The following is a 17,487-nucleotide window of genomic DNA, read 5'->3' as shown; positions in this document are numbered from 1 at the left end:
ACAAGAGATTGAGCTGGCTGGATGAATGTTGTGAAAGAAGTGCATGATCAGGGATTTGACACCCCTTTTTAACATGACAGCTTTCAGATTTCTATTGAATATGTTTATGTGAAGCTACGGAATGTGGTGGAAGTTTTTTGGCATATCAGATATGGCCAGGATTCTGGGGGCATGAATGATGAGTGAATGGAAGCGTGGCCCATTGGATTGGGCAAACTTGGGCTGTCTGGACAATGCTACTCCTCACTCGGCTAGAGGAGGTCCAGATGATGATGATGATGATGATATGTACACTCTTATCAGCTTTTTGTTAACCATGGGAATAATGAAATTGACCTGCATTTACATATACTGGAGCAAAAGTATGTTGTATGGTGGCCCAGCAGTGTTCTTTCTTGAAGTGATGAGTAGAGACTAGTTTGTCACCCAAGATGTGAGTTCAGAGGCAATGCTTCTAATAATTAAGTACCTAGAATTAATTTACATTTACTGGTATATCATCTTTCTCTCCACTGTATTACATATGATAAACCTGTTCAAAATTTTCTTTCAAAATATATTATTTTTTTTTACAAACACAAGCAGTGGCAGTCAGTCTTACACACACACACACACACACACACACACACACACACACACACACACACACACACACACACACACACACACACACACACTTAGGCCTATACCCACATACACACAAACATAAGAAATACAATAACAATTTGCACGTGATAGCTGCTTTTCTCTGGAAAAGCAATGTGGGGGAACAAGCAGTGGAAGCCTCGTACAGGGAACCATGCGAGATTAGTCACCCTTGTGGTGAAAGGGTTAATGAAAACATCAAAAATTTTCCGCAGTGGAAGGTGGTCAGGAACAGGTCATGAGGGCTGGTGAAACAGGAGCTCCAGCTCTTCCTGTTGTAGACATGGGCATGATTATTAGTCAAAAAATCATAATCCATGGCCATGATTATGTAATCATAATCAAATCATAATCAGTTTCTTGGTAAGTTATATAATCATAATCTAATCTGATCAAAATTTACACAATAGTTAAAATCATAATCAAATCATAATAAAAAATTTACAAGGAATAATCAATGATTAAAATATGATTATTGTGATTATTTCTTAATTTCCATGTAACAGTGTTACTCTCTTACAGTTTCTCCTTGATACACCAGCCAGTGCTGCCATACACGTCACATACACGATCCAGCATGCTTAGCAGGCATGGTACCACTCTACATGTTTATACATGTCAACCTGTTTTGAGGCTGGCAGCTGGCTAGTTACCTCAGTACTCACTCCCACTCCCCACTTCAGTCCCAGACACTTAACCAAGCAGACACTTTTGTTGACTGTTACCATGGGCCCACTGCTTATACCTGACCACTTTCATGGGTCATCTACAGCAGATCCCAACAGTCGAGTGAAGTTAAAATGTAAGCCCTGGGACAAGCTAGTTGGTGGCAATGTTCATAGAACTTCAAACTTCCATACCCACACAAAATCATTACAAGCTTTAACCTCGAAAATAAGATCCTCACAGTTGTTACAGACAGTGCCAGTAATATGCTGAGAGCTTTTGTGACATTTCCTGGCATTGATGATCAAGGTGCCGTTCAAGATTCTGTCAGTGAGCGAGGATGAAGAGGATGCCCTTGATGTACCTGCAAATAACGAGAAGATCCTGGAGCTCTTGCCTGAGCATGTTAGCTATTTTCTTCATAACTTACAAAATACTGTGAAGGATGGCCTGGAGGAAACTGGACCTGTATCAGAGGTCATTGGATAAGCTTCTCATCTTGTATCCCACATTCACCACTCAGCTCTTGCTTCGAACATTCTTGAATGAGAATGCAGACCCCAAGCCAAGAACTCTGGCAGATGGAACAGCTCCATTCTGTTCTCAGTATTGACCCAGTAAAGCTTGATCAGCTGGACTACCCAGGAAAGCTGAACAAATACGAACTTAATCTCATCGCAGAAATCGCTGACGTCCTAACACCTTTTGAGGTAGCAACTCTAGAATGCCAAGGAGAGAATACTGTAACATCAAGTAAGGTTACTCCTTGTATTCGTGGACTGAAGGCTGAACTTCAACAACTATCACTTGTGTATAAGTCAAAGATGGTTACCACTTTCATGAACACTACTGACAGGAGTTTGAGCATCCATGAAGACAAGAGATTTTTCAGCTGGCTTCCCTTCTAGATCCACATTTCAAGATGGACTGGTGTTCAGCAGACAAAGTTATGATGGTGAAAGCCCTTCTGAACTCAAAAGTAGTTGATATTACTTCCAGTGATTCTACTGAGACCAGTGACGTAGCCGCCCCAGGAGCCACACCCAAAAAGAGGCGCAAGCTGTTCAGGTTCATGGTCCCATCAAGCAGCCCTTCAGTGCCCTCATCATCATAATCATCATTTCAATCACAAGTAGAATCTTATCTGAGTCAGCCAACAGCAGATGATGAAACTAATCCCCTTCTCTTCTGGAAACAGAATCAAGTGACATTACCGGAACTCAAAATTAGCCCTCTGCTATCTATGCATCCCAGCATCTTCAGCACCAGTTGAGAGACTTTTCTTCATTGCTGGAAAAGTCATTCGACCTGAGTGCTGTAGAATGACTAATGTCCACTTTGAGGAGCTGATGTTTATCAAATGCAACAAGCATATTCAGTTACGAACTTTTTAAAACTTGCCTGTCAGTGAGGATGTGAATCCAAACTTAGTTTTAAGTTAAACCATTTGTATATTTTGTTTTATGTGTGATACCATCATATCAATATGTTTTTGGAGTGTTTTTTTTTTTTTAAATTCACAGACTGAAGTATCTTTAGTTTGAGCATGAAATATATTTTTTAGTGCGTTTAGGTTATATGATGCACATTTGTAGGATCTGACTTTTTCAACAGTAATGGTGTTACCATAACTAATAAAACCTTACAATTTGTATTTTTTTTATTACATGAGTTGAAAATTGATTTAAAATGGTCATTATTTTAATAAAAAGAAAGCTGAATAAGCAGTTATGGAGGACTATATAGTATGCATTGCTACCACTGATCGTATGAATTACCACTAAAATACTTTTTGAAAAACTTATTACCTTCATAAAAAGTAACCCTAAATCATAATCACTATAATAATATGATTTTAAATTTAACCAATAATCACAATTTAATATGATTATAATCATAATTTAATCATAATCATAAAAGTTTAAGAAAATCTAATCATAATCAAAAATAATAAAACATAATAATCATAATCAAATCATAACCAGAAAAAATAAAATGGAATGATCCTAATCAAAACATAATCACAAAAATATTCAGGGCAATAATCAAAATCAAATCATAATCATTTTAAATAATCATGCCCATGTCTGCCCTGTTGCTAGCTTGCCACCCACCTTGGGAGTAGACTGGTGCCACAGTTTACTCCCTAAAAATTATTTCAGCTTAGCTCATGATTAACCCGCGGCGTCCCGTCGACGTGAATTAACGTCCTCACGTTTTGTCACTGCCAATTCCGTTGACGTTCATAAACGCGAATCAATTGCAAGGTCCCTAATTTGCACAATTTTCAATTTTCGCGAGTGATTTTTGGTATGTATACACAGGACACCTTCCTTTACAAGATGCCAGGCAGGGACAGTGCCTTACCCAGCATGACCTCCCCACCACCCCTGCATGCCATTGTCTCAGCAATACACCTGTTACCAGTGACCTGGCCAGTAGAGCCATGTCATGCCACGGTACGAAATTCAGGGCCAGAGTGATTCCCTAATCGATGACAATGTGGAGGACAAACTTTACATAGCATTAGAGGAAGAAAGTCAGAAATGATGATCAGGTAATGTCGCCAAAAAAGGTCAGGTATGTTGATGTGTTTCATGAGTGAAACAATGCTTATATTGCCTATATTACTGTGTGAAAACCAATATTCTCTCTTACTACATATAAATTCGTACCAAATAAATAAATAAATACCGTTTATGAGTGGTGTGGAATGGTTACACTCCCATAGAACTCGTTTTCTTTGGAGCCAGCCTGATAGAAAACACAGTAAGGTGAGGAGGTACTGGTACCTGTATCGAGTATTTTAAACCTCAGATGAGCGATTTCTCTATGATTTTTCGATGTTTCTCACCAAAAGCGGAGGTTTCGGCCAAAAAAATTTTTTTCCAAAAATGGTTGGGATTGGGGGGAGTCAGTGGTGGAAAAGTGGTCGGGATGGGGCGGGTTAAGTTGATGTCCCTTTGCATGGAGGATTTATCAAGTAAGGCAGATGAGATGGGTGTCTGTGAATCTTTGTGTACATTTTGAGGTCATTAGTGAATATCGTTGCTTGCAGTGAAGTCCATTAACAACAAAGTTTCTGTAAATAAGAAACAGGGTGGGTCCCAGAACAGATCCCTGGGGAACTCCACTGTTCATTCTGGCAGGAGCACTCTCAGTGCCCCCAACCAGTACCCTCATCGTTCTGCCACTGAGAAATTTGCTAATCCAGGAAACTAAGGAGCCTCTATTTCTGTTTGGGAAAGTTTTGTCATCAGGATGTTGTGGTTAACAAGGTCAAATGCATTTGAGAGATCAAGTAACATAAAGTCTACCATATACCCCTCATCTGGCCACGAAGTAATGTCATCGTACGACAAAAGAAGTTGATCGCCGACGGGGTGTTCTGCTCTAAAACCAAACTGCTCAGGCAACAGAAGATTGTTTCCTTTGAGAAAAGACTGTAGGGGATTAACAACTAACCTCTCTAATAATGAGAAGTGGTGGCTGAATCTGTAGAGAGGTGGCCTGCAGTCCTAATGGGTCCAGGTTTGAATCCCCGCTGGGGCAAGGAATAGTTTAAGGATTTGAATTTCATAAAGCAGACATTGCTGATCTACCAAAAGACCCTCTAACATGTCGCAAAAATGTCCCCGCTAATACCACTACACCGGTCTTATATGAGACAACCTTAGCATGTACTGTATTCAAAAGGGACAGTGGGTGTTAGCACTGTTGTGGTGACATGCGGAGGTGTATGGTATGTAGGAGGACTATTAGACCTTAGGATTGTGCTGTGAAGCCAATGTTCAGAGTCGGACACACTAAATAAAAAAAATAAAAAATATGCAGGCTACTGACATCAAGCTTCTTGCTTTGTAGTTCAGAGGAGAGGCACAGAACCCTTTTTAGAAGATAGGAACTACAAAGAAGCTTTTCCACACAAGGGGAAGAGTTCCACATTGGATAGACATTTGAAAAATGCACATTAGGGGATAGCCTAAGCTAAAGATACACTGCAGTGCTTGAACAGACATGGGTGTAGATTGTCAGGTTCCAATCTACTAGATTTGTTCAGGCCTTGCAAGACTTTGGCCACTTCCAATAGATTGAAGGGTAATTCTCCTAGTTCTCTGTCAAAACTCTGATGGCCCACAGGATTGCCTGGGGTGTTAGTTGAGTATGCTGCAGAAAAAGCAGTAACCAAAAGCTGGGCCATTTCAGCAGTAACAAAAAGCTGGGCTATTTCCCTGTTGGTGGAGCATACTTTCCCCTGATACATCCTTGAGTGGTCCAATGGAAAACCTTCTTGTTCCAAAAGTAGGAGTGAAATAGTTTAGACTTGGTTTTAAAGTTGTTGATGAGAGAGGCTTCATACTGTTTTCGAGACCTGTACTCAAAATTCTGATACTGGAAATTGTTATTAATAAATGCAGACAGGGCATGAGTAGCAAAGCTGGAGTTCCTTCCATGGAACCGACGCACGGTTAGTAATGGGTGCTTACGACGTGATGCCCAGTAATAAGTTCTCTGGGAGGTTTCATTTTCCAAGGAACTGCCAAATACCCATGCTGTCTTGGGATATAGAGAGAGACCATTTGGTGCAGGATTTTAATGAATTTAAGCTTCATCAAAGGATGTCAGAAAATTTGTAATCAAAGTCAGTCTTACTCAGGGCATGGTAATTATCTTTGTGCCACAAAATGGTAGGCTTGAGGTGCCGAGTGGGAGAGGGGATGCCTTGAAATGTATAGGAAAAGCAGACTGGGAAGTGGTCACATCTTGGGAAGGAGGATTGAGCCGGGTATCAGCAACCCTGTCATGTTCGGATGTAAATATAGTAATCTCTTGATTATGTGGATGACCACTTCTTGGAAAATCCATTACCTAGATGTTGTGATCTAGCTGTTCCAAATCATTTTTTCCCACTATCTGGACAAAATGCTTGCATCCATTTTGAAATTATAGTTGTGCGAAAATTTTTCTCCCGGACGGTCGGGTGGGAATAGCCTGGTGGCATCACAGTGTCTGGCTGGTTAGTTTACCCTGTGTCTGCCAGAGACCCCCTTCCCTGTTGCTCACCCTCAGTTCCCACGTGGCGATGTAAGACTGCTGTTATAGTGGCACATGTGGTGGTTGTTGTGGTTGTTCCCTACCTGCTTCTCGCCTTGCTATTCCTTGCATGATGGCCCCTTCACCAGGGAAAAGGAAGAGGGTATTGCTGACTCTTTAGAAGCAGGAGATCTTGGGTAAGATTGATGTGGGATGGTCGAATTGTGAGTGTTGAGGTTGATTTTATTCCAGCTTACTATACTGTACCATGATTTTATTCCATTTACCGTTATGCTTTGTGCCTATTGCATTTTTAGGTCTGCATGACCAGATAGAGTAGTGTTAAACAACAGGAACAAGTACTGTATGATGTACTGTAGTGGCCATTTACACTGGCTTTCAAAGTTAGATTATGTACGAATGGGGGCCAGGAGTGAAATCCACTATCCGGACAGAGCCATGACCCAGACATGCCTTTGGCTCTGTTACAACGGATAATCGAGGGATCACTGTACTAGATCAAGAATATTATCAGAATGTAAATTACTGGGCTCCATTACCCATTGGTGCTGGTTTAGAGAAGCAAAACAGGTAAAAAAACTCTCCCATCATGTGCATTCATAACTGTAGATGCCTCCCCTATCCAATCAATACAGTACTAGGTAGATTAAAGAGTCTCATTAAGATAAGCTCTTTGCCATGGACATAATTCTCCAAAGATAACATAAAGTGTCACCATCATCAGGCGTGCTAGAAGGGAGATGGTAAGCCACCAAAATGTGAACAATAGAGTATAGTCAGGAAGATAGACATCTATCAAGTTATTAACCAGTAAATCCAGGAGGACATAAGTATTTCTGCCATGAACATGATTGGATACTCCATACTTAGGTACAGTGCTTGGCGTATCCTTCCTGATCATACTGTAATTGAGAATTGCAACAAATGAATTTGGGGTAGAATGGAGGAGCCTTGTTTCTGTGAATGCCAAAATGCCTGTCTTATTTTGAGTGAGGAAGTGAGAGAGTAAACTAACCTTACTGCTAAAACTATTTAAATTGATAAGGATTAGGTTTGTTGTTGTAAAGAGACAAGGGAAGGAGTATCATCCTGTGCCTCAGGACCATTGTGCTGGTTCTGTGGTTGGTTTGGCCCAGCTACTGTGTTGCACTCAGCCTAGGAGCTGCTAGCAACAGCAGTTCTGACTTGCTGACACCTGTGTACAGCTCCTGTCTCTGGGCATAATTTAGGTCCTTAGATGTGTATATATGGATAGGTTCTCAGCATTTCTAAGGGTATTTGCTTTTGGAGCAACTTGTTTCAGAGATTGTCATCTGAACATTTACCTCTGTAGATCCCTTTTGCCCAATTGATACAGCACAGGCTAGACAGGGGGAATGCTGACCCTAGAACAACGGCAGTAAACTGAGCTATCTTAGCCTCGGCCTCATTCATGCCAGAAGTCGTAATCCCACAAAATATCGGTGAATCCTTCCTCTTTCCCCATTCCTCCATCTCAACAATTTCCTTCCTGATAAAGCACTGATGTTAGGGGATTCAGCCTGAGTCACTTGAGGAATCACTGGTTGATTCATTGGGATGCCTCCCTTCCAAACACTGGCCATAGTTGCTTGGCCAGAGCTGTAACTAATGCACAAAATGCCTTGACTTTTTCATGTAGCTAATTGCTTAATTGCACCATTTCCACCAGCAGGCCCACCACCACCACCAGAGGCTCCATGAGACTGATAGCTGGAAGTCTGAGAACTAGACCTACTCTTGGTTCTACAGCCTGTGCAAACAAGAAGTATTCCCTCACCAGAAACATCCTTAAGGGCCTGTATGGCAGACCAGGGTAGACCCATACAGAGAGGGGTATTGTGGAACCATAGGGGACACCTGCCACAACCTGCACAATTACCATCTGCCTCACCACCAAACATTCATGCAGCCGCCGCCATCACTATTAGCATCAGTGGACTCTTTTGGGACATTCTGAAAATTGTTGTTCATATGGTTGGGGCTCTTTCCTCTCATGTTCCCACATCCTCTGGCCATTGTTGTTGGTCTCTGTGATGGTATGTGTGATATAAACAAGTCTTCATGTATTTCTTAGGTAAAATGTTATACTGTAGATTGCCCTGTATTTATGGTAGTGTATGAGGCACAAGAAGTAACCTGTGAAAGACTAATATTAGTGGGAAATAAGGAAAGGCCACACCTGTGTGGCAAAGAAAAAAGGTAGAGATCTTTGAAATATATTGAAAAATGTAATTTGACCCAGCCTACATTATATGGATTTTTAAAAATATTAGCAATCTCACCACAGTTTTTCTTTTGTTTTTGTGGTTTAAATGAAAAATCACCATTTCATTTTTTAAAATGCTCATTACAATCGGAAATGCCATATTTTACCATTTTTTACCACCTCCCTGCTCCCATGGCAAAAAAAAAAAAAAAAAAAAAAAAAAAAAAGATTGAAACACATGAAAACTCATCAGATAAAACGAGTACTGTACAGGCATAGACTGGTTTAATGATGCAATTGGCTAAGTAAAAACCTATCGCTAAGCAGGGTATTGTATTTCGGGGTAGATTTAACATGAGAAGTATAGGGACGTGTTTCTGAGCCTTGAGTTTCCCCCCCAAGTCCTAAACCCACCCAAATGAGTCCAAAAACAAGTACAGTATCTAGCTAACCTAAACCTCCAAATAGCTTTAAAACAAGCTAAAGTAAGCCTAAAAGCAGTTTATAACTCACCTAAACCCAAAAATAAAATCTGAAAATCATCAAAAATACGTCTGGAAAAAAATCAAACTTAGTAAACTGTACCCCAAAATGACAGTGTTCACCCCACCTGTGACTAAAACACATTAATCTAAATCCAAAAACAGTTTATAAATCTAACCTAAACACAAAATTTAACTCAAAAATATTATCAAAGTCGGTTTAAAAAAAACAAAACCCATTGTTATACTAAAAACAAAACCCATTGTTATACTGGGGTTTGGCCATCGTTCAGCGGGGTAGGGTGGTATTTCTACCTCCATCACTATGCTGGAGTATCATATCTTGGGGGTCTACCTGTATGTAAAAAAAAAAAAAAAAAAGGCCATACTAAAGCTGGGTAGCCTAACTGGGAAGGCTTTGCCACCCCAGACCCCCCCGCATGGCATTGACTATCCAGACCACCACTAAACTTTGAAACCCACCCAAACTAGGCTAGCCACATACCTTAGAAAGCCACAGCTGGGTTGGCATGTTTGTATGTTCGTTTCTCTCAAATTTGGCTGGGGTGAGGACTCTTGCAGCCCGGCACGCATGTGGTTTTGGGATTATTGCACTGCCAATATCTCATCTGTGTTATACCAGAACACTGTATCACATTTAGAACACTTCACTTCAGTTGGTATAACCCTCGATTGTGAAAAATCTCTAGACTTGCCACGTTATTTGAAAACACCTCTCAACTATGTCCCGCTGCACTGGAGCGCAACCATCAACAATGACTGCATATTTGAAAAGACACACTTGTTGAAAGCAGACAGGGTTGCACCCAGTGCCCCCAGGTCAATTACTGTGGGATTAGTCGTGCTTCTTCCATTGGTTCATTCATGAAAGATTAAATGGGGGTGACACGGTAGGAATAACGACCAAGAAAATTGACGAAGGGCATCACTGTCACAGATCAATTTAAAGTTGCTCCCACAAGATCGAGGACCCATAGTAACAAAGATTCACAAAATATTTCCCAAATTTTGTACTCATTATACCATCTTAAACTTAGTTGAGAGTTGTTGCAAGAAATGCCTAAGAATATTTCACAAAAGATTAAGTCACATTCCCAACCAAGTTAAGTGTAAGGCTGACAAATTTCTTTCCATATGAAAATCGTATAGCAAAACTTACAGAATATAAATGTACAATTTTAAAGCATTATAGGCCTTGGTATCAAATGAACTTATTACTTCAATTTAAGTAGATTATTCTACAGACTGTATTTTGCTAGAATTCATTGAAATGGTATTTTCATTAAGTTTGTAATTTCATTGCCAAGGGATGGAGAAACATCTTGTTTTTGTTAATTTCTTATTTGTTTCTTTGCAACTTGATGAACCTAGTGACAGCTGCTGGTGATGCTGAAACATCTGCTGTCTGAATTATCACTCTGCTTACACTTGGCTGTTAGGCCCCAAGGCATATTATTAGCAATTGTAGTAGTTGAGGCCTCAGTGGTAGGTTTGCTTGTGTTTGGATCAGGCATTGTTTTAAGCATTAAAGTCCCCAACAATGATAGAAGTAGGAATGTGTTGTAGGGGAAGGAGCTGATGGTTGTATTTCACTGGTACAATGTGGGAGGAGTCAGGGGAAATGTAAATATTAAAAATAATGATGTCTTGCTTTGACAATGAATGACTATTTCTAATGTTTCATTCTGGAGAAGAGATTGTGTTGTTTTTGTCTTGTTTTTGTAGAGGAGTGATGGGTGAATGTATGTAATGAGGCCGCCTCCATGTCCCCCAGTTCTGTCCGAGCCGATGTGGAAGTGGTGTTTGATTTATGGGTCTTTTGTTTGTTTGTCTGTTTGCAGGTGTATGCCATGGGTGTAAAGGATTTTTTTAAAGGGCATCACCATTTAGGTGTAGTATGTATGTTTGAGATGGTGTATGTCTGTGTTGTACGTGAAGTTCTTGTGTGCAGAGACTGGGTTGTGATATCTGTGGTTGTGTGAGTAGGAGAGTTGTTGGAGGGGTTGAGGGGAGTTGTGCTTGGTGCAACTGGAGTGTTTGTGGATGTGCTGCACCTGTCACACACCCATACACTATGGTGTTGTCTGGCATTTGTTAGTGCATTGAACAGATCTACATGTTTGTCTTGTGGTTGTGATGTGTAGAGAGCGAACAGGGTGCGTGTGTCTCTTTTGTAACCCAGCACTGCTCACAGTGTCTGTGGCTGGTGCGAGAAACAGAGAAATTACTGCCAGAGAGTAATTTTCCGATTTAAAATGATTGCATAGGGAGTGACTGCCCCTTGCTGGAGACAACTCCCTGCCTGGCAGGACTGGGGTCCTCCACACAGGATGCAGGGCAGTATGAGGAAGTCATGTAACTGAGTGAATTATTTGTCTAATTGGACAAATTTAAAATTTCTCCTTACCTTTACAAATGCTCTTCTCAAGTTCCATCATTACTCTGATATATATTTTGATAACATATAATGATAACCAATACATACATCTTGTGATATAATGTATAAATTGGATTATAATTCCCTATGCTTTTACTTTTCATGCAGGAACAGTAATAGGATTTTTTTTTTTTTTCTTATTTTTATTCATTTTTAGCAGCCACGAAGGTTATCCATACTGGTTTTATTAAGGTCCTGTCCACCTCAGAGAGGACACATTTTCTGAATGTTGAGTTTGCATGAACGTCCTACCTTAGGTAGTATTCATAGGTACCAAGACACTGCATTCCAATGGGTCTTGCCAATTGGAAGATTTCAGAAAATAACCCTTTTGCAAGCTCTGGAATGTAGTGCATTCACACTGCCCTTCTACACTCTTAGTCCTTCCATCCCTCCTTCATGCTTATTCATTCCCTGATCTTATCTAGCTTAGTGCAGTCTTTCCTTACCTCCTTTATGCTTACTCATTCCCTGCTCATACCTAACGTGGTTCAGTCCCTCCCTCCATCCTTCATGCTTGCTCATTCCCTACTCATACCTACCTGATTCAAATGGGTATCCTGAGTGAAAATAAACAAACAACAGAGCACTGCCAAGCACAGGGCTTTCATATGCCTTGGCAAATAGTTTTCCACCTGTCAAGAGGATGATTCCACATTATAGTGTTGCCTCTGCTGATGATTTTCACTAATGTTCTTTCTTGCAAGCAGTCTGCATTGCCTGAGGCCAGGCAGTAGCAGTTAAGGCACTGCATTTCTTGGGGCTTGCATACACATACAGCTTTGCAGTAAAACTGGCCAATATTTCACTCTCTTATTTCATAAATTTATCAGGCATTTCCTATTTTACTATTTTCCAAAGTTTTCATAATGCAGATTTAGGTGACCAGAGTTACCAGTTGCATATAGTACATCCTGTCTTTCCAGCCATTTCTGGGTAACTGAAGTGTGGACTGGGTCCAGAAGCACTGACAGGTAGATAGGTTTGAGCACTGGTGTGCAAATTAGACCTACCAAACTTTGACAGTGGCATTAAAGTCCAGAACCTACATACTCCTTCCCTGACACACTGCTACCACTAGCTTTGAATCCTTATAGTATACCTCCCCTGACCTAGAGGTATTAATGGATCCACTCATATATATATATATATATATATATATATATATATATATATATATATATATATACAGGTATACCTTGGTTTAACGATGCAAATGGTTAGGTAAAAACCCATCATTAGGCGGGGTATTGTATATTAGGGTAGTTTTATCATGTAAAGTAATGGGATGTGTTTTTCAGCCTTGGGTTTCCCCCCAACCAAGTCCAAAACCCACCCACATGAGCCCAAAAACAAGTTTAAAGCCAATCTAAATGGCCTAACAGCTGTAAAAGAAGCTAACCTAAGCCTAACACTTATAAATAGCTCACTAAAACCAACAAATAAAATCTGGAAATCATCAAATATCTCTGAAAAAATCAAATTTAGTAAACTGTACCCCAAAATGACAATGTTCACCCCAGCTGTGGCTAAAACACATTAATCCAAGTCTAAAAACTGTTTATAAATCAGCCTAAACACACAATTTCAGTCTATCATCAATATCTGTTTAAAAAATCAAAACCCATCGTTAAACTGGGGTTTGGCCATCGTTAGGTGGGGTATGGTGGTATTTCTACCCCCATATACTGTATAATGATCTGTGTTTTGTTTCAGGTGAATTGTGAAAAAGCAGCTGGAGAGTGGACGTCTTTATGTACAAGGTAGCCAGCAGTTATTGTACCATAGCAACTGACTTGAACCCTGCTGACCCTAGCTGTAAGGTAATAATTATGACGACACGTATCTTGATGCTGTTCCTCCTGACTGTGTGCACAAAGTCCTATTCAGTATAACCCAGTTCACAGAGATGCTGATCTAATGGCAGCTCTTGTTCCAGGTCCACAGCTGAAGTCAGGTCGGTGAAGCAGACACATCAGTGTGGCCATCAGGAAACTGCTCGTGTAGTAAATGATAAGTATAGGCAAATATAGGATCACACCGTGTGTCGATGCCCTAAAGAATATTTGATTTCATTGCCAGAACATATCTTGCAACAGGCATCTTAACCAAAAGTGTGTATATTATATGTTAGTGTCCACTACTGTAAGACATAAGAATCATTTGATGTATGGGAAGAGGCAAGAAGGAGGATGTATTGGAGGTGATGAAAGAAAAAACAAATATGATGTCAGAGTGTGAGGAGAATGAGGAATTAAAGCAGGTGATTAAGCAGGAACCAGATGTGAAGTTAGAGTTTGAGGTAAATGAAGAATTAAAGCAGGAGGTTAAGGTAGAAGCTGATGTGAAATTGTATGATGTGAGTGAGGAAATATTTGTCAGTGATGGGATTGTCCAAGATACTGTCACCGCATCAGCTGAAGCTGAGAAACTCAAATGTTTAGATTGCGGTAAGCTGTTTCAGTATAAAAGCCACCTCATTCGACACACAACAGTTCATTCAGGCGTGAAGGAATTCGAGTGCTGTGAATGTGGTAAACTGTTTGGGACAAAAAGTAACCTCAAGCAACACCTACAAATTCATTCAGGAGTTAAGAAATTTAAGTGTGATGAATGTGGTAAGCTGTTTGGGAGAAAAGGTGACCTCACCCAGCACCAACTAATTCATTCAGAAGTGAAGAGATTTAAGTGTGATGAATGTGGTAAAGAGTTTAGTCAGAAAAGTCACCTCACCCAACACCTACTGCTTCATTCAGGAGTGAAGAGGTTCAAGTGTGATGAATGTGGTAAACTCTTTACTTATAAAAGTAATCTCAATGACCACTCTCTTGTTCATTCAGGAGTGAAGAAGTTCAGCTGTGAGGAATGTGGTAAGCTATTTGGTTCTAAAGGTGATCTAAAAAAGCATTTACTGATACATTTAGGAGTGAAGGAGTTTGTGTGTAATGAATGTGGCAAAATGTTTGTGAGGAAAAGTGCTCTCAACCAGCACCAATTAATGCATTCAGGTGTGAAGAACTTCAAATGTGAGGAATGTGGTAAACCCTTTGCTCATAGAAGTAATCTAAAAAGACACTTGCTTGTTCATTCAGGAGTGAAGGAGTTCAAGTGCGATGAATGTAGTGAAATATTTGGTACTAAAAGTGAACTTAGCAGCCACTTAATAGTTCATGCTTGAGTGAGAATTTATATTTGATGAATGTAGTAGCTTAATTCATAATGAAAGCAGTCAAACAAGGTAGTTATTAATATGTTACATAGAGTTAATAGGCACTTACATGCTATTTCTCTATTTTGAGCTGCATTAATACTGAATATTTGTAATTTGGAGTGGATCAAAGTAAGTGATTGAGAGATCCTAAAGCTCCCAGGCAGTTGCATCAAACATTTGCTGGTATCATCATTTCTGGGAGGAATGAGTTTTTATTAAAAGATGAACACCTTTGTTACCACTCCCACAGAGACTGATACACATAGTGCTCTTTGTTCAACTTACTGGAGAGGTTTATTGACTCAGTGTGTTAGTGAAATATGAACAAACACTGCATTTTGCCACCCCTTTAATTTTGACAAAAGAATCCAGGCATAGGACTTGACACTTTAGGAGCTAAAATTAGGACAGTGATGTAGAACAAGCAGCATATTATATGCATCTTCAATAATTATATTGTAGCTTTAACAGTTAATCCTTTAACCCTTACTGCACTGCAGCACTCATATGAAGCACAGTGAAGGTCTGCACAGGTCAACATAAAGCCTCATATGAGGTACAGTTTACATTGGTTATGAAACAATGACTATGGAGAAATAGACTACCATACAAAATATCTGCATGCTAGAGGTTAACTGCAACAATGGGTGTGCAGAAGAGGCTGTGTGATGCCACAACATGGCAAATTTAATGAACATTACGAGAACTGATAAAATATACGTCATCAGATTTGAGAATGTAAGGCACATCTGTGCATGAAATATTTTAAAACAACCCCTCATAGCTTCGAAGATACTGTACTGTGGTCAAAAATTGCAGTTTGGTGGGAAACCGACAACTCGCCTTCCACAGTGGGGTGAAATTTGGGAATGGAGCCTTGATGTGTGGGATGAGAAATTATCTTTTTTTTTTTTTTTTTTTAAATTGCTTTTTTGTCCCCTTTATACAACACTTATGTTGGGTGTAATCATACAGATGACAGCATAATTTATTGTTTCTGTTGTGGTATCAGTATTATTTACCTACCGGTAAAAATAAAAGCATACTTAGCTTTGGAAATTGAGTGACAAGCTAGGTTGAGACATATATATTCACCCACCCCAATGATGAGTACAATGGCATCCTAATTCATTGTAAGGATTGTGGCAACTATTATTTACATAGCTGTGGTAATAAAATGTTGTCAGCATGACTGTTGAAGTATTGGCTGGTTTGAAGGTGTGGTCTCCAACCCTGATTTAAATATTTAATATATATATATTTTTTAATATAGCTACATCATCTTTATTTTTGTGTTAAGGAAAGTGTATTGTTTTCTAAGTGTCTACAGAAATAAAAGTATTATTAGCTTTGGAAGGAGAGGGAAGAGGGGGGAGTGGGTCTATCTACAGTGCTCGTCAGAAGTATTCAGCGTTGTCCGCCGGGCGCGCAATACTTATGGCCCAAAAAGAATCACCCATTTTTGGGGGTAAGAATTGAGCCACAAGTTTGAGCTCCGAGCATGACGTCACGGTAGCCTGAGGCCTTCTGACGCGCTGGTTGGTTCCCGCCTCAGTCGCCCACGGGCTGCCTGAGAGAGAGGAACTCCGCCGAGTGTCCCTCTCAAATTGCGCCATTTTTTACCGAGTGTCCCGGAGTGTTTTGGCCTTCAAAACTTTGTTATGGCATCTACCCGTGAACTATCGAGTGAAATCATATCCCAGATCATTGCTCTAAAGGAGGCAGGCCACCAGACAAAGGAAATTAGTGAATTGGTTGGTGTGGCACGATCGACAGTGCGTCGTTGGTGTGCGCGGTTTCGGGAGGAAAACAGTGGTGAAGTTCCCACAAAGAAACCGAGGTCTGGTAGGCCTAGGAAAACTTCCCCAAGGTCTGTTAATGTTTTAAAACGTGCAGTGGAGTTTAATCCTTGTGTGAGTGCAAGGAAAATTAAGGAGAGCAACCCGGAAGTGTTTGGTGAGGTGTCAGTGAGAACAGTGTCTCGTAGGGTGCATGAGCTTGGTTACACAAGTCACAGGTCTGTGAAAAAGCCTCTTCTCTCTAGCAGCCAGAGAATTCGTAGGCTTGCCTTTGCTAATAAATATCTAAATTGGGGTGAGGAGCAATGGTTGTCAGTGTTGTGGTCTGATGAGGCAACGTTTAGTGTTACCTGTAACAGAGAAGCATGCAAAGGTAGTGACCCACTTGACCCACGGTATGTAGAAAGCACAGTTAAACATCCTGATTCACTCATGGTATGGGGTTGTTTTTCAGGGAAGGGTTTGGGGAAGCTTGTTGTACTTCCCAAGAACCTCAGAGTGAATCAGGATGTTTACCTGGAGCTTCTGTGTGATCATTTACCAGACTCCTTCGAGCTAACAGGTGCACGAGTGTTTCAGCAGGACGGTGCACCTGCTCACAAGGCCAAATCGGTCACCAATTGGCTTCGTGACTGCGAGGTATCATTCATGACAGACTGGCCAAGAAATAGCCCAGACCTCAACCCGATTGAAAACCTCTGGTACCTCGTAAAGAAGAGTCTCCAAGGGAAGGACGTGAGCTCTCTGCCTAAGCTGGAAGCCGCCATTCGTGACTCCTGGGACAAAATACCCCTCCAGCACCTCAGGAGCCTCGCCCTTTCACTTCCAAGACGTCTCAGGTCCGTGAAGAAACGTAAAGGCTACCCTACGAAGCACTAAAGGTAAATAAAATGCATTATTTATATGTTTTTTCAATGTTGAAAGGTTTGTTTCTCAGGAGGGAC

At 40.5% G+C, this 17,487-nt stretch overlaps 1 protein-coding gene across 2 annotated transcripts in view; it reads left to right on the top strand.

Moving 5' to 3' along the window:
• Nucleotides 1-15,903, top strand: part of LOC145394074 (uncharacterized) — a 31,443-nt gene extending 15,540 nt beyond the window's left edge. Inside the window, exons 2-4 of one of the 2 annotated variants that reach the window (XM_080268040.1) lie at nucleotides 8,057-8,423; nucleotides 13,250-13,356; nucleotides 13,473-15,903. In XM_080268040.1, coding sequence (XP_080124166.1) covers nucleotides 13,704-14,711 — 1,008 coding nt within the window. In that variant the 5' untranslated portion in view covers nucleotides 8,057-8,423; nucleotides 13,250-13,356; nucleotides 13,473-13,703 and the 3' untranslated portion in view covers nucleotides 14,712-15,903. The remainder of the gene's footprint in view (nucleotides 1-8,056; nucleotides 8,424-13,249; nucleotides 13,357-13,472) is intronic. The other variant, XM_080268041.1, reaches the window with a different exon arrangement.
• The last annotated feature ends 1,584 nt before the right edge of the window (nucleotides 15,904-17,487 follow it).

The sequence above is a fragment of the Coenobita brevimanus genome, chromosome 26 (genome assembly GCF_032717465.1).
Source record: "Coenobita brevimanus isolate Jiangsu-jjx chromosome 26, ASM3271746v2, whole genome shotgun sequence".
In the NCBI taxonomy this organism is placed as follows: Eukaryota; Metazoa; Arthropoda; class Malacostraca; order Decapoda; family Coenobitidae; genus Coenobita; species Coenobita brevimanus.
The sequence above is the reverse complement of the archived record's forward strand: the minus strand, read 5'-3'. Positions and strand labels throughout refer to the sequence as shown.